The sequence below is a fragment of the Anomaloglossus baeobatrachus genome, chromosome 5 (genome assembly GCF_048569485.1).
Source record: "Anomaloglossus baeobatrachus isolate aAnoBae1 chromosome 5, aAnoBae1.hap1, whole genome shotgun sequence".
NCBI classification, from domain to species: Eukaryota; Metazoa; Chordata; class Amphibia; order Anura; family Aromobatidae; genus Anomaloglossus; species Anomaloglossus baeobatrachus.
In genome coordinates, this window is record NC_134357.1 from 307437151 (window position 1) to 307460873 (window position 23723).

The 23723-nt window shown below is 48.5% G+C and overlaps 1 protein-coding gene across 2 annotated transcripts in view; it reads left to right on the forward strand.

Moving 5' to 3' along the window:
* USP36 (ubiquitin specific peptidase 36) overlaps positions 1-23723 on the forward strand; it is a 164509-nt gene that overhangs the window by 125293 nt on the left and 15493 nt on the right. For both annotated transcript variants that reach the window (XM_075349682.1, XM_075349683.1), the window contains exons 16-17: positions 19159-19313; positions 20014-20178. In XM_075349682.1, the coding sequence (XP_075205797.1) occupies positions 19159-19313; positions 20014-20178 (320 nt within the window). The remainder of the gene's footprint in view (positions 1-19158; positions 19314-20013; positions 20179-23723) is intronic.

Consider the following 23723-nt stretch of genomic DNA (forward strand, 5'->3'; position numbering starts at 1 on the left):
AGTTTGAAGAAAAGCGGGTCCAAACTGGACCCCCAGCATGTCCCTTCTCACCCCACTGTGTCGGCGGTGCTGTTAAGGTTGATTCCAAGGCTGGAGCCTTACATGCCGTGCTCCTTCACCATCCCTCCTGGGCTCTGGCTTGAAGTGGGAGCCAGCACGGTTCTCCATGCTTGGCAGGAGACCGGTCTCCATCCGCAGCCCTTCAGGATCCTGCTGGACCGGAGCACTCGCCCCCAGGGACTTGGAACCCTGCGTCTCAGCAAGCTAAGTACCTGAGACGTTTATATATGGGGGTCCCTTGTACTTTATTGTTGTGGGAGAGTGTGCTGAGTGTTTTTTGTGACATTTCCGGCGGGTTCTCTGGCTGTCGCCTGAGAACCGCGCCGATGGTGCCTGCGCGCCGGCCGCACCGCTCAAATTTAGGCCCCGGCTTCGCCGGAGGCCTACTTTCGGTTTCACTGCCCTCGCATGTCATTCATGCAGAGGGACAGTGCGGCTCCGCCCAGCGGCCATTCTACACAGGGGAGAGACACTCCTCACTGAGTTCATGTCTCCTCCCCTGTAGGTCTCTATGGCCCTCCAGATCCCGCTCTCAGAGTGAGTCCCGCCCCATCTCTTCACTCCGGCGCCATTTTCTCAGCGTTCTTCCCTGCGATCAGCGCTGGCTGCAGCATCCCTGCTGAGGTGCTTGGGGGTCCAGGCTTTGGGATCTGGAGGGCACACAAAAAAAAAAAAACACTCCAGCGGTCTGGTAAGCCACAACCTCCGGTTGTGGACCTTCTGTATATACTCTCTGGGGGTCATTCTGGCAGAGCCCCCACTTCAGCAGCATGTCTCACACGAGGAGTAAGGATCCAAAGCTGTATTCAGTATGCACTGCATGTAAGCTCCTACTGCCTGAACTGAGCACCTATCCACATTGTGATGCCTGCTCTAACCTGACGATGCCTCAGCCTGGAATCGCCCCCCCAGTGGTCTCTCAGGCTGCTCCGGTCCCTGTGGCTGAACCCCCGGCCTGGGTAGAATCCTTTTCTAGGTCTATCTCCCAGTCTTTTGCCAACTCCATGGGACAGCTGTCCAGGACTTTGCTGAACATGCATCAGCCCCCTTCACAGGGTGCCTCTGCTGCTAGGGCTCTCTCAGCGGAGCTCACAGAGGATTAATCATCTGGTCCCAGACCCCGTCCTCCTAAAAGGAGACGCAGGGCTCCCTCTCCTTCCTCGTCCCGCGGCTCTGATTCAGGAGCTGACTCGCAGGACGAGGAGGATGCCTTTACAGGGGGCTTGGAGACTAACTCCATGTACCCCATTGATCTGTCCGAAAGTGACTCAGATGTTAGTGATTTGATTGCGTCCATTAATTCTGTACTGGATCTCAATCCGCCAGTATCAGAGGAGCAACCCTCTCTGGCAGAAAAGCACCAGTTTACCTCGCCTAAGAGGACAGAGTGTGTTCTTTAACCACTCCAGTTTTCAGGCCGCTGTGTCCAAGCCTAGGGCCTGTCCTGACAAACGCTTCCCAAAGCGTGGTTCTGATGACCGGTTTCCATTTCCACCTGAGGTGGTCAAGGAGTGGGCTCGTTCACCAAAGGTAGACCCTCCGGTGTCTAGGCTATCAGCCCGGACCGTTGTATCAGTGGCTGATGGCACCTCTTAAGGATTCCACTGACCGCCAGGTCGACCTTCTGGCCAAATCTGTATATGAGGTGGCAGGGGCCTCGTTCTCCCCAACTTTTGCAGCAGTGTGGGCTCTCAAAGCCATCTCTGCTTCTCTAGAGGAGATGCATTCCCTCGCCAGGGAATCTATGCCCGAAATGGTTGCTTTAACTTCCCAAGCTTCAGCTTTTTCATCCTATGCCATGTCTGCCATGCTGGAGGCTTCTCACCGCACTGCGGTGGCTTCGGCTATTTCCCTCGCTATCCGCAGCATCCTGTGGCTCCGAGAGTGGAAGGCAGATGCTTCCTCGAAGAAGTTCCTTGCTGGACTCCCTTTTGCTGGGTCCAGGCTGTTCGGTGAACAGCTGGATGAAATTATTAAGGAGGCTACTGGCGGGAAGAGTACTTCCATGCCACAAACCAAAACCAGGAAACCTGTCCAGGGTAGGAATCAGTCGAGTTTTCGTTCCTTTCGTTCCTCCAACTGGTCGTCCTCTAAGCCCTCGGCCTCGTCCACTAACTCAGCCAAGGACCAAAAATCCAGCTGGCACACAAAAGCGCGTCCACAGAAGACCGCAGGAGCTGCTGCCACTAAGGCAGCCTCCTCTTGACTATCTGTCCGCGCCAGCAACGTCCTTAGTCGGTGGCAGGCTCTCCCACTTTGGCGACGTGTGGTTTCAACACGTCTTTGATCAGTGGGTACGGGATATCATCTCCCACGGCTACAGGATAGAATTCTCTTCCAGCCCGCCAAACAGATTTTTTTCTGTCAACTCCCCCCTGCTCCAAGGCCGCCGCCTTCTCTCAGGCCGTGGCATCCTTGCAGGCCAACGGAGTAATTGTACCGGTTCCCGCCCGGGAACGGTTCAGAGGTTTCTACTCAAATCTCTTCCTAGTCCCCAAAAAGTAATATTCTTGTAAGGAGAAGGGTATTTAGGTACCGCGCCAACGACCACTCATGCAGGAGATGAATTTAACGTAACTTTATTCCATGCTCAGGTCTACGCGTTTCAGGAGCATCCGCTCCCTTCCTCAGGACAATACAGGCACAAGCAACATCAAAATCAGCAGTCAAAGAATGGGCCGAAAACATATACCTTCAAGTGTGACGTCATTGATCCGCCCACTTAAACAAGAAAAAAATCGGCGGGAATTCCATACATTCATTGTATGACGTAGTCACATGATTTCAATGCAAAATCCGCTTTTCTTTATCATAAACATGTCTTATTAAAATTACCATCAGACTTCCAGTTTAATAAAGGGAAAAAAAGACAAAATGAGTCCCGTGTATTTGTGAAATGTGACAAAAATGTGAAGGATTAGTGGTTATAATGAGTGGACCGAACAGTGAGTCGGAATAGAACCCACAAGACATCGGGTCAATATGTGAAAGAAGTGTAACAGGGGATAGGACCATTAGACCAAACAGTGCAGACAGCGGTGCATATAGAAAAACCGACTCCTGCTTCAACGAAAAACTCAGATCTAAGGGCATTGAATACACTGTGCAAAGTCCAAAGGGAAGAAGCCGCAATTCTCAGAAAAAATGGGGTCGTGAAAGTTCAAGACCGTGGGAAAGGAACTAATGCGCATGCGGGAGGAAAGGTAAGAAGCCGGATTGATGTGTGGGGTCGAGAAAGTTCAAAGCGTGGGAAAAAACACTAAGGCTACTTTCACACTTGCGTTGAACGGTATCCGTTGCATTGCGTTGTGTAACGGATGCAACGGATGTGTTGCATATAGTGACACAACGGATGCTGCAAAACAACGCAATTCGTTTTGATTTTTTTTTTTTTTTTTTTCCCGGTTTTACCAGCGGCAGACTATAGTGAACGATCAGCTGATCGTTCCCTGCAGCCGGCCGCTGGGTGATCAGCTGATTGCTCCCAGTAGCCGGCCGCCGGGTGATCAGCTGATCGCTCCCGCCCGCCGGGTGATCAGCTGATCGCTCCCGGCTGCCGGGTGATCAGCTGATCGCTCCCGGCTGCCGGGTGATCAGCTGATCGCTCCCTGCAGCCGGCTGCCGGGTGATCAGCTGATCGCTCCCGGCCGCCGGGTGATCAGCTGATCGCTCCCTGCAGCCGGCCGCCGGGTGATCAGCTGATCGCTGTCACTTGCCGGCGCCCGGGCATGCCGGCGGGCGGGCGCTCAGCTGAGCGCTGTGACTTGCCGGCGGCCGGGCATGCTGGTGGCCGGTCATTCAGCTGAGCGCTGTCGCTTGCCGACGGCCGGGCGCTCAGCTGAACGTTCGGCCACCGCGAGCCAAAATAAAGTTTGATTTAAAAAAAAAAAAAAAAAAAAAAAAAAAAAAGAGCATGCGCAGTGAAATCCAGAGGATTCCGCTGCTCAAAATAACGTTACATGCTGCGTTCCTCCCGCTGGGCGGAAGCAACGGAGCGTCGCCCAGCGGAAGCAACGCAGCTCCTTTTGGTACAATCCGTCAACCATACAAGTCTATGGGAAACAGCGGAATCCGTTAACGGATTCCGCTGTTTCCCAAAAGGGCGGATTGTAACGGAAGGAAAATAACGCAAGTGTGAAAGTACCCTAATGCGCATGCGGTGAGGGGTAAAAGGGATTGCCATGCTGAATATGCACGGGAAAAATATACTAAGCACAGGAGCAAGTATAAGATAGTGAAGGAAACAGTAAAAATGTGCCAAAGCCAGAATTAAACACCTAATGGCAAGGACTGGACAGCGGACAATAAATACAGACAAAATTACATTGGAGTTGATATATAAATATACAATTTTTGTGCTCAATTGAAATTATACAAGAAAAGACATGGATACTAGCAAGGAATTAAAATGAGGAATAAATAACTGTCAAAAATTATTTAAATATAATTATAAAATGGTACCATATTAAAATATAGGGTAAGACCTGATCATGAGCTATAATAAAACCATTAGCCAGAAAAAACAGGCATAAAAACAACACAATGATTTGCAATTACACGTGTATATCAATACAATTAATTAATTGTGTAATTGCAAATCATTGTGTTGTTTTTATGCCTGTTTTTTCTGGCTAATGGTTTTATTATAGCTCATGATCAGGTCTTACCCTATATTTTAATATGGTACCATTTTATAATTATATTTAAATAATTTTTGACAGTTATTTATTCCTCATTTTAATTCCTTGCTAGTATCCATGTCTTTTCTTGTATAATTTCAATTGAGCACAAAAATTGTATATTTATATATCAACTCCAATGTAATTTTGTCTGTATTTATTGTCCGCTGTCCAGTCCTTGCCATTAGGTGTTTAATTCTGGCTTTGGCACATTTTTACTGTTTCCTTCACTATCTTATACTTGCTCCTGTGCTTAGTATATTTTTCCCGTGCATATTCAGCATGGCAATCCCTTTTACCCCTCACCGCATGCGCATTAGTGTTTTTTCCCACGCTTTGAACTTTCTCGACCCCACACATCAATCCGGCTTCTTACCTTTCCTCCCGCATGCGCATTAGTTCCTTTCCCACGGTCTTGAACTTTCACGACCCCATTTTTTCTGAGAATTGCGGCTTCTTCCCTTTGGACTTTGCACAGTGTATTCAATGCCCTTAGATCTGAGTTTTTCGTTGAAGCAGGAGTCGGTTTTTCTATATGCACCGCTGTCTGCACTGTTTGGTCTAATGGTCCTATCCCCTGTTGCACTTCTTTCACATATTGACCCGATGTCTTGTGGGTTCTATTCCGACTCACTGTTCGGTCCACTCATTATAACCACTAATCCTTCACATTTTTGTCACATTTCACAAATACACGGGACTCATTTTGTCTTTTTTTCCCTTTATTAAACTGGAAGTCTGATGGTAATTTTAATAAGACATGTTTATGATAAAGAAAAGCGGATTTTGCATTGAAATCATGTGACTACGTCATACAATGAATGTATGGAATTCCCGCCGATTTTTTTCTTGTTTAAGTGGGCGGATCAATGACGTCACACTTGAAGGTATATGTTTTCGGCCCATTCTTTGACTGCTGATTTTGATGTTGCTTGTGCCTGTATTGTCCTGAGGAAGGGAGCGGATGCTCCTGAAACGCGTAGACCTGAGCATGGAATAAAGTTACGTTAAATTCATCTCCTGCATGAGTGGTCGTTGGCGCGGTACCTAAATACCCTTCTCCTTACAAGAATATTATTTCATCCAAGGGGTGACTGCTGCCGCTGATCCAGTATATGTGCCTGCATAGTGGTTGTGACTTTCACAACTCCACTTGGTGAGTAACCTCTGTGAATTATACCCTATTTTTTTGTAGGGTAAGACCCTATTGCGCTCTCTTTCCACAGTGTTTTCACGATAGTCCCCAAAAAGGACGGTTCCTTCCGGCCCATCCTGGATCTCAAGCTTCTCAACAAGCATGTTCAGGTGTGGCATTTTCGCATGGAGTCTCTGCGATCAGTCATTGCCTCAATGACCCAAGGGGATTTCCTGGCATCCATCGACATCAGAGATGCCTATCTGCATGTGCCAATTGCAGTTTCACACCAGCGTTGGCTACGTTTTGCAATCGGAGAGGAACATTTCCAATTCGTGGCTCTCCCCTTCGGGTTAGCCACGGCCCCTCGGGTATTCACCAAGGTCATGGCAGCAGTGGTTGCGGTTCTGCACCTCCAGGGGTTGGCAGTGATTCCTTACCTGGACGACCTTCTAGTCAAGGCTTCATCCAGCGCAGACTGTCAGCGGAGTGTCTCGCTCACTCTCGCCACTCTAGCCCAATTCGGGTGGCTTGTCAATCTGCCCAAATCCACTCTGACTCCGACCCAGAGGCTCACGTACCTAGGGATGCAGTTCGAGACTCTGCCGGCACTTGTGAAGCTGCCCTTAGTCAAACAGCAGTCCCTCCAACAAGCGGTGCGCTCTCTGCTGAGGCCCCGCCGTTATACCCTCAGGCACCTGATGCAGGTGCTGGGTCAGATGGTGGCGTCAATGGAGGCTGTTCCCTTTGCCCAGTTCCATCTGCGTTTTCTGCAGCTGGACATTCTCCGCTGTTGGAACAAGCGGCCTTCCTCCTTGCACAGGCTAGTGGCTCTGTCGCCACAGACCAGGAGTTCTCTTCAGTGGTGGCTTCGGCCCCTCTCTCTGTCTCAGGGGCGCTCCTTCCTGGCCCCGTCCTGGGTGATCCTCACCACGGATGCCAGTCTATCCGGCTGGGGAGCGGTATGTCTCCACCACCGAGCGCAGGGCACTTGGACTCCGTCCGAGTCAGCCCTCTTGATCAATGTGCTGGAAACCAGAGCTGTGCTTCTAGCTCTCCTAGCCTTTCACCACCTGTTGGCGGGCAAGCAGATCCGAGTCCAGTCAGACAACGCGACAGCGGTTGCCTACATCAATCACCAAGGCGGGACACGCAGCCGCCTGGCAATGTTGGAGGTTCAACGCATCCTTCAAAGGACGGAGGACTCCAAGTCCACCATATCCGCAGTCCACATCCCAGGCGTGGAAAACTGGGAAGCAGATTATCTCAGCCGTCAAACCGTGGACAGTGGCGAGTGGTCCCTGCATCCGGCAGTGTTTCAGTCAATCTGCCGCAAGTGGGGCACTCCGGAAGTGGACCTAATGGCATCCCGTCACAACAACAAGGTTCCGGTTTACGTGGCTCGCTCCCACGATCCTCAGGCCTTTGCAGCGGACGCTCTGGTTCAAGACTGGTCCCAGTTTCGTCTGTCCTACGTGTTTCCCCCTCTAGCTCTCTTGCCCAGAGTTCTGCGCAAGATCAGAATGGAGGGCCGTCAAGTCATCCTCATTGCTCCGGACTGGCCCAGGCGAGCTTGGTACCCAGACCTGCTCCATCTGTCCATAGAGGTGCCGTGGCATCTTCCGGACCGTCCAGACCTTCTCTCACAAGGTCAGTTTTTCCGCCAGAATTCTGCAGCTCTCAGATTGACGGCGTGGCTCTTGAGTCCTGGATCTTGACGGCTTCTGGTATCCCCCCTGAAGTCATCTCCACTATGACTCGGGCCCGTAAGTCTTCCTCTGCCAAGATCTATCACAGGACTTGGAAGATTTTCCTGTCCTGGTGTCGCTCTTCCGGCCATTCTCCTTGGCCTTTTTCCTTGCCGACCCTTCTGTCTTTTCTACAGTCCGGTCTGCAGCTAGGACTATCCCTCAACTCTCTCAAGGGACAAGTCTCAGCTTTGTCAGTTCTGTTCCAGAGGCGTATCGCCCGGCTGGCTCAGGTCCGCACCTTCATGCAAGGTGCGTCTCACATCATCCCGCCTTACCGGCGGCCCTTGGATCCCTGGGACCTCAATTTGGTTCTCACGGTTTTGCAGAAAACCCCCCTTTGAGCCTCTTAGGGAGGTTTCTTTGTTTCGTCTTTCACAGAAGGTGGTCTTTCTAGTGGCCCAACTTCCCTCAGGAGAGTGTCTGATTTAGCTGCGCTCTCTTCGGAGTCACCTTTTTTGGTTTTTCGTCAAGACAAGGTGGTTCTCCGTCCGACTCCGGACTTTCTCCCTAAGGTGGTTTCTCCTTTCCACCTTAACCAGGACATTACCCTACCTTCCTTTTGTCCGGCTCCTGTTCATCGCTTTGAAAAAGCGTTGCATACTCTGGATCTGGTGCGGGCGCTCCGGATCTATGTGTCTCGCACCGCTGCTCTTAGGCGGTGCACCTCTCTTTTTGTGCTAACCACAGGTCGGCGTAAGGGCCTCTCTGCTTCTAAGCCGACCTTAGCCCGTTGGATTAGGTCAACCATTTCGGATGCCTACCAGTGTTCTCAGGTGCCTCTCCCGCCGGGGATCAAGGCACACTCGACCAGAGCTGTCGGTGCCTCTTGGGCTTTCAGGCACCAGGCTACGGCTCAGCAAGTCTGTCAGGCTGCCACTTGGACTAGCCTGCATACCTTTTCAAAGCACTACCAAGTGCATGCTCATGCTTCGGCAGATGCGAGCTTGGGCAGACGCATCCTTCAGGCGGCTGTCGCCCACTTGTGAAGTTAGGCTCCACCTACTTCTCAGGTTTTCTGTTTATTCCCACTCATGGACTGCTTTGAGACGTCCCAATGTCTGGGTCTCCTATAGGAACGATAAAGAAAAAGAGAATTTTGTTTACTTACCGCAAATTCTTTTTCTTATAGTTCCGTATTGGGAGACCCAGCTCCCTCCCTGTTGCCTGTGGGCAGTTTCTTGTTCCGCGTGTTATCACCGGCTGTTGTCGTAGATGGAGGCTCCGGTTGTTCCGGTTCTTGCTCTGTTTTTACTTGTGGGTGGCTATTCTTCAGCTTTTGCACTAAACTGGCAAGATCTGGTTCTCCAGGGGGTGTATAAGCTCAGAGGGAGGAGCTACACTTTTGAGTGTAGTACTTTGTGTGTCCTCCGGAGGCAGAAGCTATACACCCAATGTCTGGGTCTCCCAATACGGAACTATAAGAAAAAGAATTTACGGTAAGTAACAAAATTCTCTTTTTTAGGCTGGGGAGTCTCCAATAACAGTGGCCCTCCCTAGACTGAGAATACTAGACCACAGCTGTCCGCTTTACCTTGGCTGGTGATCAAATTTGGGGGGTACCCCACGTTTTTTCTTTTAAATTATTTATTTAATGTAAAATAACAGCGTGGGGTGCCCTCTGTTGTGGATTACCAGCCGAGGTAAAGCTGTGAGCTGTTGTATGCAGGCTGCAGCCGTCTGCTTTACCCTAGCCGGCTACAAAAGATATGGGGGACCTCACGTCGTTTTTTTTTGTTTTTTTTTTCATTTTATTTATTTTTTGGCTAAATACAAGGCTAAGCACCCTTTAGTGCCACATTCAAGTCACGAAAGGGTGCCAGCTTAGAATATGCAGAGGGGTGGGACATTATATAGGTATTTCTCTATTATCTATCGATCTATTCATGTATCCATCTTTCCCTCTATGCATTGTCTCTGTCTATCTATCGATTATCTATCTATTATCTATATTATTTATTGCAGTTACAGCATAAAAAAACCGCAGGGACCAACCTGCGGCAAAAACGCATGCGTTTTTCCTGCGGTTTTGGTGCGTTTTTTTTAACGCAGGTGCGGTAATCTTCATTTCCCAGAAGTTTCTCAAGAAATTTTCTTGAGAAAAATCACTTTTCTAGTGCGCACATAGCCTAACAGACTTCCCTGAGACTACTACTGATTCATCTTGGTCTGAGTGAATCTGCAGTGAAAAAACACAAAATGTATGCACTAGAATGAGTATTAGGCCGGTGTCACACTTGCGATTTCCTTGCGTGTATCGCGCTTGAGTTTCTCGGTGCATCACCCGTCAGACTCACACTCTGCTCACAGGAGCGGGTCGGTTGCATGCATCCTCTATGTGAGGAAAGTGTGAGTCCGTGACGGGTGATGTACCGCGAAACTCGCGTGAGATACATGCGAGGCAATCGCAAGTGTGAAACCGGCCTAATGTGGATTTCATCAGCATGTTAATACTAATTGCAGGGCTTTTCTGCTATAAATGGATATGGAAAACCTCTTATCCACCATTAATTGTACTGCAATGCTGCACCCCAGGGTCCCATGTCTAATTTCTATATAGGAAAACGCCCCAATCAAGGACAGATATCTAGAATAGAGTGACCATTAAAGGGGTTGTCCGACATAACAAAAATTTTTGAGTTTAAGCTAATCTGTGCTGTATTGTCATATAAAACACCCCTACATTGTTATTTTTTGTTTTCTAACTTTTGTTCCTCTTGAATTCACCCTTTATTCTCTGCAGCTCCTTGTTTACATTCAGCTCCAGCAAACATGATAACTTCCTGTGCAAAACCTCAGTCAGAGCTGGCACTGCCCGGCCTCAGGGTTCAGCCCCTCCCCAGTGTCCAGCCTCGCCCCCTGCCCGCCCCCTGCACACAGTCCGTCAGTATATTCTGCCCCAGCACCTGACCTGTTATCACTACAGCATTGCAAATAACAGCCCCACATCAGGCTCTGCACCGCACGCACACGTCGGGCTCTGCACCGCACGCACACGTCGGGCTCTGCACCGCACGCACACGTCGGGCTCTGCACCGCACGCACACGTCGGGCTCTGCACCGCACGCACACGTCGGGCTCTGCACCGCACGCACACGTCGGGCTCTGCACCGCACGCACACGTCGGGCTCTGCACCCCTATAGGGAACACATGTAGGGAGTACATACTCACCCGTCCTCGGTCCCTGCCGCTCCTGCACGTTCGTCCGCTGTCTGTGCTGTGGACATATCAGCACAGTAGTGACGTCACCGCTGTGCTGAAGAGAGCACAGACAGCGGGACAGTGATGAGAAGCAGCGCTGCTTCTCATCAGCACTTTCAAATGTACCGGCATCTGTGATCTGTGATGCCGGTATATTTGAATGTGTGACCCTGCGCAGGGGCCCGGTGCTGGCGCTGACACCACGGCAGCCGCCGCCAGGCCCCTCCCCCAGGTCACGGGTCCCACAGAAGTGCAGGAGGAGGTTGTGGGCAGAGTACGGGGTGCGGGGGAATGTGTGGGAGGGTGCAGGGAAGGGGGGCGGGGACTCCACGCACTGTACAGCCCAGCAGGGAGGCGACATGCTGTTTCCACAATTGCATGTCAACATGGCCCTGCCCATGTTGACATGAAATGACTGGAAGCAGCAAATCGCGGCAGGAGCGGTCACATGAGCACTCTGAGCCTGGGGTGAGGGGCTGACAGCAGGGCAGGAAGTGCTCTCTATCTACTTACCTGCCCCAATGTAGCCCAATAGGGTAATAATGAGAAAAACTCAAAATAAGCCGGATAACCCCTTTAAGTATTTCTTCGTCGCTCCATTGGGAGACCCAGACGATTGGGTGTATAGCTACTGCCTCCGGAGGCCACACAAAGCATTACACTAAAAAGTGTAAGGCCCCTCCCCTTCTGGCTATACACCCCCAGTGGGATCACTGGCTCACCAGTTTTCTGCTTTGTGCGAAGGAGGTCAGACATCCACGCATAGCTCCACTGTTTAGTCAGCAGTAGCTGCTGACTATATCGGATGGAAGAAAAGAGGGCCCATATAGGGCCCCCAGCATGCTCCCTTCTCACCCCGCTGGTGGTTTGTAAGGTTGAGGTACCTATTGCTGGTACGGCGACTGGAGCCCACATGCTGTTTTCCTTCCACATCCCCCTGAGGGGCTCTGAGGAAGTGGGATCTTACCGGCCCCAAAGCCCTGAGGCCGGGCTCCATCCACAGACCCATTGAACCTGCTGGATACGGAGCTGGGTACCGTTCAGGGACATGGCCCTGCACCATTCAGGTACTCTGTGTCCCCGTACACACAGGCACAGCACACTCCAGACTTGCTGGGTGTGCTAGTGCGCCGGGGACAGTAAGGGGTTACAGTCACTGCAGCCTAGCTGAGTGACTTTATGTATGGGGAACTACCGCGCCGGACGCTCGGGAGCGGCGGCGCGGCTGGGACTTGTAGTGCGCCGGGGACTTAGCGCCGACCGCGCTTTTACGGCGGCGGCGCTTATAAATCCAGTCCCCGGCTTTTGCGGCCTAGCTCCGCTTCGTTCCCGCCCCCACCCTGTCAATCAGGGTAGGGGAGAGACGCTGTACAATAAGCAGCGCCGAGGGCTGGAGCCTTATTTACATGCTCCAGCCCTCTCACTGGACACTGTGGGACGCCGGTTTCCCGCTCTGACTTGGGGGCACGCCCACGGCCCGCCCCTACTCACACGAGCTGGAGAAGGACGCCGGCAGCCATTCCTGCAGTCCGAGCTGAGAGATCGGACTCTGGGCAACCAGGCACAGGACTAGGGCGACCACACACCCGCTTATAGGCGGGCGGTAAGCGGCACATGAAGTGCTGACCCCACTAAATACCGCAGTTGTCCATTTGTATTTTTATGCTTGCACTGCATAGGTCGCTATTTTTGGCTATATGCCCTCTTAGATGGCGACACATCAGCAGCAGGAAAGCAGGGGTGCTAAGGCACTGGCTTTCTATGCTGCTTGTATTGCATGTACTGGAGTGTTCATGTGTATTTATGCTTGTATGCTATACACTGCACGGTACGGTCCCTAGTCTGGGCTATTTTCGCCTAGAATGACTAGACTACAGCAGCAGAAAAGCAGGGGTGCTGAGGCACAGGTTTTTTCCATGCTGCTTGTATTGCAGGGGTTGCAGTGTTCATTTGTACTTATGCTTGTATGCTATACATTGCACTGTATGGTCGATATTCTGGGCTATATTCCCCTAGATGGCTAGTCTACAGCAGCAGAAAAGCAGGGGTGCCAAGGCACAGGCTTTCTATGCTGCTTGTATTGCATGTGCTGCAGTGTTCATTGTACTTTATGCTTGTATGCTATACATTGCATTGTACGGTCGCCATTCTTGGCTCTATGTCCTAGATGGCTAGTCGGCAACAGCATATAAGCAACACAGGCTTTCGATGCTGTTTTTACTGCATGTGATACTGTTCCACGGCACTGAACCCCATTGTGTGCAATGCTCCCCTGGAGCGCTTGGTCAGCCGGGGTCTCTACTAGACGTGGCCAAAGGAACCACCTGTCAACCCTGTCCAAGGACAGGGATGGAGTTGCAATGGGATAGAGACTTGCAGTCCGGACAGGCCATGGGCAATCTGGAATTGCTCCCTGGCCACCCTCATTGGGAATAAAATCGGTGCTCCGGGGGGGGTCCCAGGAGGCTCTCTGTATGATGAGGCAGACGTAGCTCATCAGGACTTTGATCCTGACAACGCTCTCAATCCGGATACACCGGATGGTGACGCCATAAGGAATGATCCTATAGCGTCCATCAATGGAATGTTGGATCTTTCTCCCTCAGCTCCCCCAGCGGAGGAGTCAGCTTCACAGCAGGAGAAGTCCCATTTCAGTAGCTCAAACGTATATTGAGTATTTTTCTGGCCACGCTGACTTCAGAGAAGCAGTCCAGGAACACCACGCTTACCAGATAAGCGTTTTCTCCAAACGTATTAAGGATACACGTTATCCTTTTCCCCCTGACGTGGTCAAGCGCGGGACCCAGGGTCCAAAGGTGGATTCTCCAATCTCCAGGCTTGCGGCTAGAGCTATAGTTGCAGTGGAGATGGGACTTCACTTAAAGATGCCAGACAGATGGACTCTGGTTGAAATCTGTCTATGAGGCTATCGGCGTGTCGGTTGCTCCGGCATTTACAGCCGTATGGGCACCCTAAGCTTTTCAGCTGTTCTTGCACAGCTGGTCTTGAGCATATGTACATTTGTGCCGCAGGGGCGTCCGTAACCTCGCAATGTCTGCATTGCGACTTACCCTATTAATGCTGTCCTGGAAGGACAGTCGAGGTTTCGGTCCTTCCCAAGCTCGGGCAGGTCCCAATTGTCCTCGTCCAAAAGAGCTGAAAAGCCTCAGAGGGGCTCAGTTTCCGGGGGCTCAATCACGCCCAAGGAAGGCAGACGGAGGAACCGCTACCAAGGCGGTCTCCTCATGACTCTCAGCTCTCTCATCTCTCCGCATCCGCGGTTGATGGCAGACTCGCTCGCCTTTGGCGACATTTAGCTGCCACAGGTCATAGACCGGTGGGTGAGGGACATTGTGCCCACGTGCACAGGACAGAGTTCTGTTCTCGTCCTCCGACTCGATTCTTCAGAACGTCCCCACCTCCCCACCGAGCCGATGCTCTTCTGCAGGCAGAAGGAGTGGTAATCCCTGTTCCTCTTCAGGAACGAGACACGGTTTTCCTCCAATCTGGTTGTGGTGCCAAAAAAGGATGGCTCTTTCCGTTCCGTTCTGGACCTAAAACTGCTCAACAAGCACGTGGAGGCCAGGCGGTTCCGGATGAAACCCTCCGCTCCGTCATTGCCTCAATGTCTCAAGGATATTTCCTAGCATCAATAGACATCAAAGATGCTTATCTCCACGTGCCGATTGCTACAGAGCACCAATGTTTTCTACGTTTCGTGATGGGAGACGACCATCTTCAGTTCGTAGCTCTGCCATTCGGTCTGGCGACAACCCCACGGGTGTTCACCAAGGTCATGGCGGCAGTGGTAGCAGTCTTGCACTCACAGGGACACTCTGTGATCCCTTACTTGGACGATCTACTTGTCAAGGCACCCTCTCAAGAGGCATGCCAACTCAGCCTGAATGTTGCGCTGGAGACTCTCCAGACGTTCGGGTGGATCATCGACTTCTCAAAGTCAAACCTGTCACCGACCCAATCACTAACGTATCTTGGCATGGAGTTTCATACCCTCTCAGCGCTAGTGAAGCTTCCGCTGGACAAGCAGCGGTCACTACAGACTGGGGTGCAGACTCTCCGTCAAGGTCAGTCGCACTCCTTAAGACGCCTCATGCACTTCCTCGGGAAGATGGTGGCGGCAATGGAGGCGGTTCAGTTTGCGCAGTTTCATCTGCGTCCTCTTATTGGGACATTCTCCGCCAATGGGACGGGAAGTCAACATCCCTGAACAGGAAAGTATCCTTTTCACAGAAGGACTCTCTGCAATGGTGGCTTCTTCCCACCTCATTATCACAGGGAAGATCCTTCCTACCACCGTCTTGGGCGGTAGTCACGACAGACGCGAGTCTGTCAGGGTGGGGAGCAGTTTTTCTCCACCACAGGGCTCAGGGTACGTGGACTCAGCAGGAGTCCACCCTTCAGATCCATGTTCTGGAAATCAGAGCAGTGTATCTTGCCCTACTAGCCTTCCAGCAGTGGCTGGAAGGAAAGCAGATCCGAATTCAGTCGGACAACTCCACAGCGGTGGCATACATCAACCGCCAAGGAGGGACACGCAGTCGGCAAGCCTTCCAGGAAGTCCGGCGGATTCTGACGTGGGTGGAAGCCACGGCCTCCACCGTATCCGCAGTTCACATCCCCGGCGTAGAAAACTGGGAAGCAGACTTCCTCAGCCGCCAGGGCATGGACGCAGGGGAATGGTCCCTTCACCCAGACGTGTTTCAGGAAATCTGTAGCCGCTGGGGAAGGCCGGACGTCGACCTAATGGCGTCCAGGCACAACAACAAGGTCCCAACCTTCATAGCACGGTCTCGCGATCACAGAACTCTGGCGGCAGACGCCTTAGTGCAAGATTGGTCGCAGTTCCGGCTCCCTTATGTGTTTCCACCTCTGGCACTCTTGCCCAGAGTGCTACGCAAGATCAGATCCGACTGCAGCCGCATCATACTCGTCGCCCCAGACTGGCCAAGGAGGGCGTGGTATCCGGATCTGTGGCATCTCACGGTCGGCCAACCGTCGGCACTACCAGACCGACCAGACTTACTGTCCCAAGGGCCTTTTTTCCATCGGAATTCTGCGGCCCTGAACCTGACTGTGTGGCCATTGAGTCCTGGATCCTAGGGTCTTCAGGATTATCCCAAGGGGTCGTTGCCACCATGAGACAGGCTAGGAAGCCCACGTCCGCTAAGATCTACCACAGAACGTGGAGGATATTCTTATCCTGGTGCTCTGCTCAGGGAGTGTCTCCCTGGCCTTTTGCATTGCCTACCTTTCTTTCTTTCCTGCAATCTGGGTTAGAAAAAGGTTTGTCGCTCGGCTCCCTTAAAGGGCAAGTCTCGGCGCTATCCGTCTTTTTTCAAAAGCGTCTAGCACGACTTCCTAAGGTGCGCACGTTCCTGCAGGGGGTTTGTCATATTGTACCCCCGTACAAGCGGCCGTTAGATCCATGGGATCTGAACAGGGTACTAGTTGCCCTCCAGAAGCCGCCCTTCGAGCCTCTGAGGGAGGTTTCACTTTCTAGACTATCACAGAAAGTGGCTTTTCTGGTAGCGATCACATCTCCTCGGAGAGTGTCTGAGCTAGCAGCGCTGTCATCCAAGGCTCCTTTCCTGGTCTTCCACCAGGACAAGGTAGTGCTGCGCCCCATTCAGGAGTTTCTCCCGAAGGTGGTATCCTCTTTTCATCTTAATCAGGATATCTCTTTGCCTTCTTTTTGTCCTCATGCAGTTCATCGGTATGAGAAGAATTTACATTTGTTAGATCTGGTGAGAGCACTCAGAATCTACATTTCCCGCACGGCGCCCCTGCGCCGCTCCGATGCACTCTTTGTCCTTGTCGCTGGTAAGCGCAAAGGGTCGCAGGCTTCCAAAGCCACCCTGGCTCGATGGATCAAAGAACCAATTCTTGAAGCCTACCGTTCTGCTGGGCTTCCGGTTCCATCAGGGCTGAAGGCCCATTCTACCAGAGCCGTGGGTGCGTCCTGGGCATTGCGACACCAGGCTACGGCTCAACAGGTGTGCCAGGCAGCTACCTGGTCGAGTCTGCACACTTTCACCAAACATTATCAGGTGCATACCTATGCTTCGGCGGACGCCAGCCTAGGTAGAAGAGTCCTGCAGGCGGCAGTTGCCTCCCCGTAGGGGAGGGCTGTCTTCGCAGCTCTAACATAAGGTATTTCTTTACCCACCCAGGGACAGCTTTTGGACGTCCCAATCGTCTGGGTCTCCCAATGGAGCGACGAAGAAGAAGGGAATTTTGTTACTTACCGTAAATTCCTTTTCTTCTAGCTCCTATTGGGAGACCCAGCACCCGCCCTGTTGTCCTTCGGGATTTTTGGGTTTTTTCGGGTACACATGTTGTTCATGTTGAACGGTTTTTCAGTTCTCCGATGTTACTCGGAGTGAATTTGTTTAACCAAGTTATTGGCTTTCCTCCTTCTTGCTTTTGCACTAAAACTGGTGAGCCAGTGATCCCACTGGGGGTGTATAGCCAGAAGGGGAGGGGCCTTACACTTTTTAGTGTAATGCTTTGTGTGGCCTCCGGAGGCAGTAGCTATACACCCAATCGTCTGGGTCTCCCAATAGGAGCTAGAAGAAAAGGAATTTACGGTAAGTAACAAAATTCCCTTCTTTTGCACTATTTTCCCACACCGCATAAACACATTTTTATTTTTTGTGCTCAAATTCGGCTATACTCAAGAACATTTCAAAATGCTTCAGAAAAGGTTTTTGTTTTTGCTTTAGACTTTTATGGGGAGTCTGAGAAATGCATTTAAAATCACAACTGCCTTTTTAAGTGTGGAATCGCAGCATTTGTGCTCTAAGGGAAAAAAAGGAATTAACCCCTTCACGACCTTTGACGTGCTGGTACGTCATAGGTCGTGTCCCTACCTTTGATGGCTTGCACGCTTTCCCTGCACATGTCTGATTTATTAGGCCATCATGTGCCTCTAACAGCCGCTGGTGGATCGTAGATGCGCCCTTAGCTGTTTACCAGTTAAATTCTATCACAGCGAGATTTCAACACACTTTCGCTTTCTGTTTTCAAAAGTTTTTATTAATCTCTAATAAAGAATCAAGTTGTATTAGGGTACTTTCACACTTGTTTTTTTTGGGGGGTTTTGGCGCAATCCGCTGTCTTGGGAATCAGCGGAATCCGTTAACGGATTGCGCTGTTTCCCATAGACTTGCATTGATGACGGATTGTGCCAAAAGTACCTGCGTTGCCTCCATTGGCCGACGCTGCGTTGCTTCCGCCGAGCGGAAGCAACGCTGAATGTAATGTTATTTGCTTGTGTCAAAATGACGCCGACCAGCGCATTCCGTTGCTTCCATTAAAATTTATAGTGGCTCCCTATGGTAGCGGATTCTGTTGCAAAGTGCTTTACAACGGAATCCGCTGCTGGATTCCGCTAATTTCTACTGGACATGCCCAGAATGAAAAAACTGGAAAAAAAAAACAAGAGCCGACGCATTCCGTTAGACGGACACCAAACGGATGCAACGGGTCCGTTATTTCACAGGAATCAGCTAATGGATTCCTGTGAAATAACGGGTCTGTTGCATCCGTTGACACCGCAAAAATAACGGATGTGTCAAAACGACGACGCAGCAACGGACCCAGCGGATTTCGCCCAACGTAAGTGTGAAACTAGCCTTAGTTTCTTACATTTTTGAATATACAGTACATAGGTTTATGAAAACAATGCAATTGAAATAATTATATTAAACCATTTATGAAGGCATGGGTATGGTAAAAATCAGGGAGGATTTATATTGGGTCAGGATATAATTTTATTGGGGGTAAAAAAGGAACAAAAGAGGTAAAATGGTGAGGGAAGGAAGGCTTTTTCCCTCTTTCACTTCTCGCTTTCCAGTGCATCACATGACAAAATGAATGATGACATTCAAAAGTACAATTTTGTCCTACAAACAACAAGTCCTCATACTACTATGGGAACAGAAAGTAAAATAATTATGGCTCTTGGAAGAATGGGAGGAAAAAACAAAAGCGCCAAAAGGGAAAATCTAGTGAAGGGGTTAAAACACAATCTTGCACTAAAAACAACACAAAGGAAGACAGCATGAAGAAATGCCATAAACAAAACATATTACTATAGCTTCATTTGAGGCAGATCCCTTCGGAGAACATGGGGGGGGGGCTGGTTGGAGTAGTGGGAACATGGCCTTAATATCAAAATGTAAAATATTTACACTGGAAAACTAAAATCTTTAATTATTAAAATAGTGAAATGTATCCTGAAATTGATTGTCAAAAAGAAATCCTAAACTAGCTGCTATACAGATAGTAATCTACATCTTGACTTCATCTTAGTACCACAGACCGTTCACATGATGACAAAGGAGTGGATTGTGTTGCTAAAAAAGCAAAGAAAATGAAGCGGAAAGGACAAAAACTGGACAGCGTTAAGACTGAGGAAACGGCATCTAGTGGGAAACAGAAGCTGAAGAATCAGGGCGAAAATTCTGGTAAGATGAAGTTACTATTTCAATGGGATTCTAGGTTCAAATTCCAGGAAGGACAACATCTGTCTGACGTGTGTTTGTTCTCCGTGTATTTGCGGGGCTTTCCTCATGGTGCTTGGGTTCCCTTTCACACTCCGCAGCCATACTGATAGAGAATGGGGACAGTATTGGCAACATATGTAAAGAGCTGCAGAATGTCTGCATTGTAGAAGTAAGGATAAGAACTGTAGCTGTCTTGCAAGCACATAGTGAACCTTCACCTTGGACATACTTCACATATAAGCAGTTTCTTAAAGGGAATCTGTTACAAAGTTTTCTTTATATAATCGAAAGCCACCTTTAACTGGTCCATTTCCACAGTCCATCAATCTGTATACAAGCCTACCATTCCCTCTGCATATCTCTCACCATATGCTTATCCGTCTGGTCCCATGGATGTGTGCCTATAGATAGTTGACTGACAGCTGTTTTTCCCGAGTTGTGTTTTCAATGGGGAGAGGGTGAAAAGCTGCTGCCAGGAGGCTTATCTCCAGCAGGAACAAAGGATCGTTGTATGTTAATAATCTAGCTATTTGTGACTTTTTACAACTCAATAAAGATAAAACTGTTGCCCAGTCCTATTGATTTTTATACAACCCTATATAGGCACCTTAAGGTCTTCTCTTTCAATCTAGGAAACTAGTCTTGTTCCTTCCCTACTTAGATTCTGTTTTTGTATGGGACACCCACATCAAAGATGGATACAAGCGATCTAATTCAATTAATGGTGTGGAAAAGAAATTTCGCCTAAATTGGGATGGTACGAGAAATTCGTCAGTTGTTCAAGAACTGCTGAAGAACTCAAGTAATAAAGCCTATGGGATGGAAGGTAAGATTTGGTGGAAGGGTAAGATAAACCATTTTATTCTCATATACAGTTACGTCCAGAAATATTTGGACAGTGACTGAATCTTCGTGATTTGGCCTCTGCATACCATAATTTTTTATTTCAAATGAAACAACTGTGATACTTTTGAAGTGTAGACTTTCAGGTTTCATTAAAGGGGTGGAACACAAATATCCTGTGAAATGTTTCAGGGGCTCACAAGTAATTAGACAAATTACTTTACCATAAAAAAAAAGTTAATTTTTAATACTTTGTAGAGACTCCTCTGCAGGCAATTAAGAAATAACGTCTGGAACACCAATTCTGAGTCTGAACTGGGTGCAAAAACCTAAAAAATCTACACTATATGGAGAGAAGGTATGCACACCAGTGACTATGTAAGGGGAATAATGAAAAGCAGAAACTGCTGTGTGAATACTGACATGAAAAAACCAATAGTTATATGTAGGAATGAAAATGGAACCTGCATTACTGCCATGAACATATGACTAAAGAGAAATTTAGCTATTGAATTGATCAATGCAATAGAGCCCCAACACTACGCCAAAGTATTTCTCTACGTTGGGGTCCCTAGCTTGTGTGTGTCCTCTCATGCAGTTAAAAAACTTACCGTGTTGGGAAGCTGAGACCCAGGCTATATATGCGTATAATGTGGACTGGCAATAGGTTGGTGGGGCCGGGTTCACAAACGAAAGACTACAAATCAATTAAGAAATAACGTCTGGAACACCAATTCTTAGTCTGAACTGGGTGCAAAAAACTAAAAATCTACACTATATGGAGAGAAGATATGCACACCAGTGACTATTGTAGGGCGTAGTGTTGGGGCTCTGTTGCATAGATCAATTCAATAGCTAAATTTCTCTTTATTCATATGTTCATGGCAGTAATGCAGATTCCATTTTCATATTTTCATTCTTACATATAGCGATTGGATTTTTCATGTCAGTATTCACACAGCAGTTTCTGCTTTTCATATACAGTCATATGAAAAAGTTTGGGCACCCACGTTTATGTTAACCTTTTTTCTTTATAACAATTTGGGTTTTTGCAACAGCTATTTCAGTTTCATATACCTAATAACTGATGGACTGAGTAATATTTCTGGATTGAAATGAGGTTTATTGTACTAACAGAAAATGTGCAATCTGCATTTAAATAAAATTTGACCGGTGCAAAAGTATGGGTACCTCAACATAAAAGTGACATTAATATTTTGTAGATCCTCCTTTTGCAAAAATAACTGCCTCTAGTTGCTTCCTGTAGCTTTTAATGCGTTCCTGGATCCAGGATGAAGGTATATTTCTTGTTTACAAAACAATTCCAGTTCAGTTAAGTTTGATGGTCGCCGAGCATGGACAGCACACTTTAAATCATCCCACAGATTTTCAATGATATTCAGGTCTGGGGACTGGGATGGCCATTCCAGAACATTGTAATTGTTCCTCTGCATGAATGCCTGAGTAGATTTGGAGCGGTGTTTTGGATCATTGTTTTGCTGAAATATCCATCCCCTGCGTAACTCCAACTTCGTCACTGATTCGTGCACATTATTGTCAAGAATCTGCTGATACTGAGTTGAATCCATGCGACCCTCAACTTTAACAAGATTCCCGGTGCTAGCATTGGCCACACAGCCCCAAAGCATGATGGAATCTCCACCGAATTTTACTGTGGGTGGCAAGTGCTTTTCTTGGAATGCCGTGTTTTTTTGCCTCCATGCATAACGCCTTTTTGTATGACCAAACAACTCAATCTTTGTTTCATCAGTCCACAGGACCTTCTTCCAAAATGTAACTGGCTTGTCCAAATGTGCTTTTGCATACCTCAGGCGACTGTTTGTGGCATGCTTGCTGAAACTGCTTCTTTCGCATCACTCTCCTATACAGCTTCTCCTTGTGCAACGTGCGCTGTATTGTTGACCGATGCACATTGACACCATCTGCAGCAAGATGATGCTGCAGGTCTTTGGAGGTGGTCTGTGGATTGTCCTTGACTGTTCTCACCATTCTTCTTCTCTGCCTCTCTGATTTTTTTCTTGGCCTGCCACTTCTGGGCTTAACAAGAACTGTACCTGTGTTCTTCCATTTCCTTACTATGTTCCTCACAGTGGAAACTGACAGTTTAAATCTCTGAGACAACTTTTTGCATCCTTCCCTTGAACAACTATGTTGAATAATCTTTGTTTTCAGATAATTTGAGAGTTGTTTTGAGGAGCTCATGATGCCACTCTTCATAGGAGATTCAAATAGGAGAACAACTTGCAAGTGGCCACCTTAAATACCTTTTCTCATGATTGGATACACCTACCTATGAGGGTTAAACTCAATGAGGTTACAAAACCAATTTAGTGCTTTAGTAAGTCAGTAACAAGTAGTTAGGAGTGTTCAAATCAAGAAATTGATAAGGGTGCCCATACTTTTGCACCGGTCAAATTTTGTTTAAATGCGGATTGCACATTTTCTGTACAATAAACCTCATTTCAATCCAGAAATATTACTCAGTCCATCAGTTATTAGATATATGAAACTGAAATAGCTGTTGCAAAAACCCAAATTGTTATAAAGAAAAAAGGTTAACATTAATAGGGGTGCCCAAACTTTTTCATATGACTGTATTCCCCTTACATAGTCACTGGTGTGCATACCTTCTCTCCATATCCTCTGCAGGCAATGACTGCCTGAAGTCTAGAAGACATGGGCATCACCAAATTCTTTGTTTCGTCCTTTTGTGATGCGTTGCCGGCCTTTACCCGCAGCTGAGTTCAGTTGTTGCTTGTTTGTGACTTTTTTGGCCTTAACTTTTGTCTTAAGCATGTGAAATGTATGCTTGATGTGGGTTGAGATCTGATGGTTGACTCGGCCATTGCAGAATATTCAATTTATTTACCTTAAACTCCTGGGTTGCTTTCGTAGTATGTGTTGGGTTATTGTTTATCTGTACTGTGAAGCACCGTCCAATCAACATTGCTGCATTTGGTTGCATTAGAGCAGAAAGTAAAGTACAGCCCTGTTCACTTCACAATTCATCCAGCTGCTTCTGTCTGTAGTCACATCATCAATAAACACTAGTGACCTAGGGCCATTGAAAGCCATGCATACCCATACCATCACACTGCCTCCACCATGTTTTATAGAGGATGTGTTGTGCATTGCATCATGAGCAATTTCAAGCCTTCTCCATACTTTCTTCTGTCCATCATTCTGGTACAGGTTAGTTTCATCTGCCCAAAGAATGTTTTCCAGAACTGGGTTGGTTTGTTTACATTTTTTTTTTTATATAGATAGATATAGTTTGCATCTTGTGGAAAACACTCTGTATTTGCCCTCATGAAGTCCTCTCTATATTTTAGAATTAAATACTAAAACACCTACTTATTGGAGAGTGTTCTTCACTTGGGTTTTTCTTGACCATGGAAAGGATTCTGTGATCATCCACCACTGTTGTCTTCGGGGGTTTTTTAGTTCCCAAGCTTACCAGTTCGTTTGTTTTGGGGTTTGTTTGTTTTTTGTTTTTGCACAGTAACA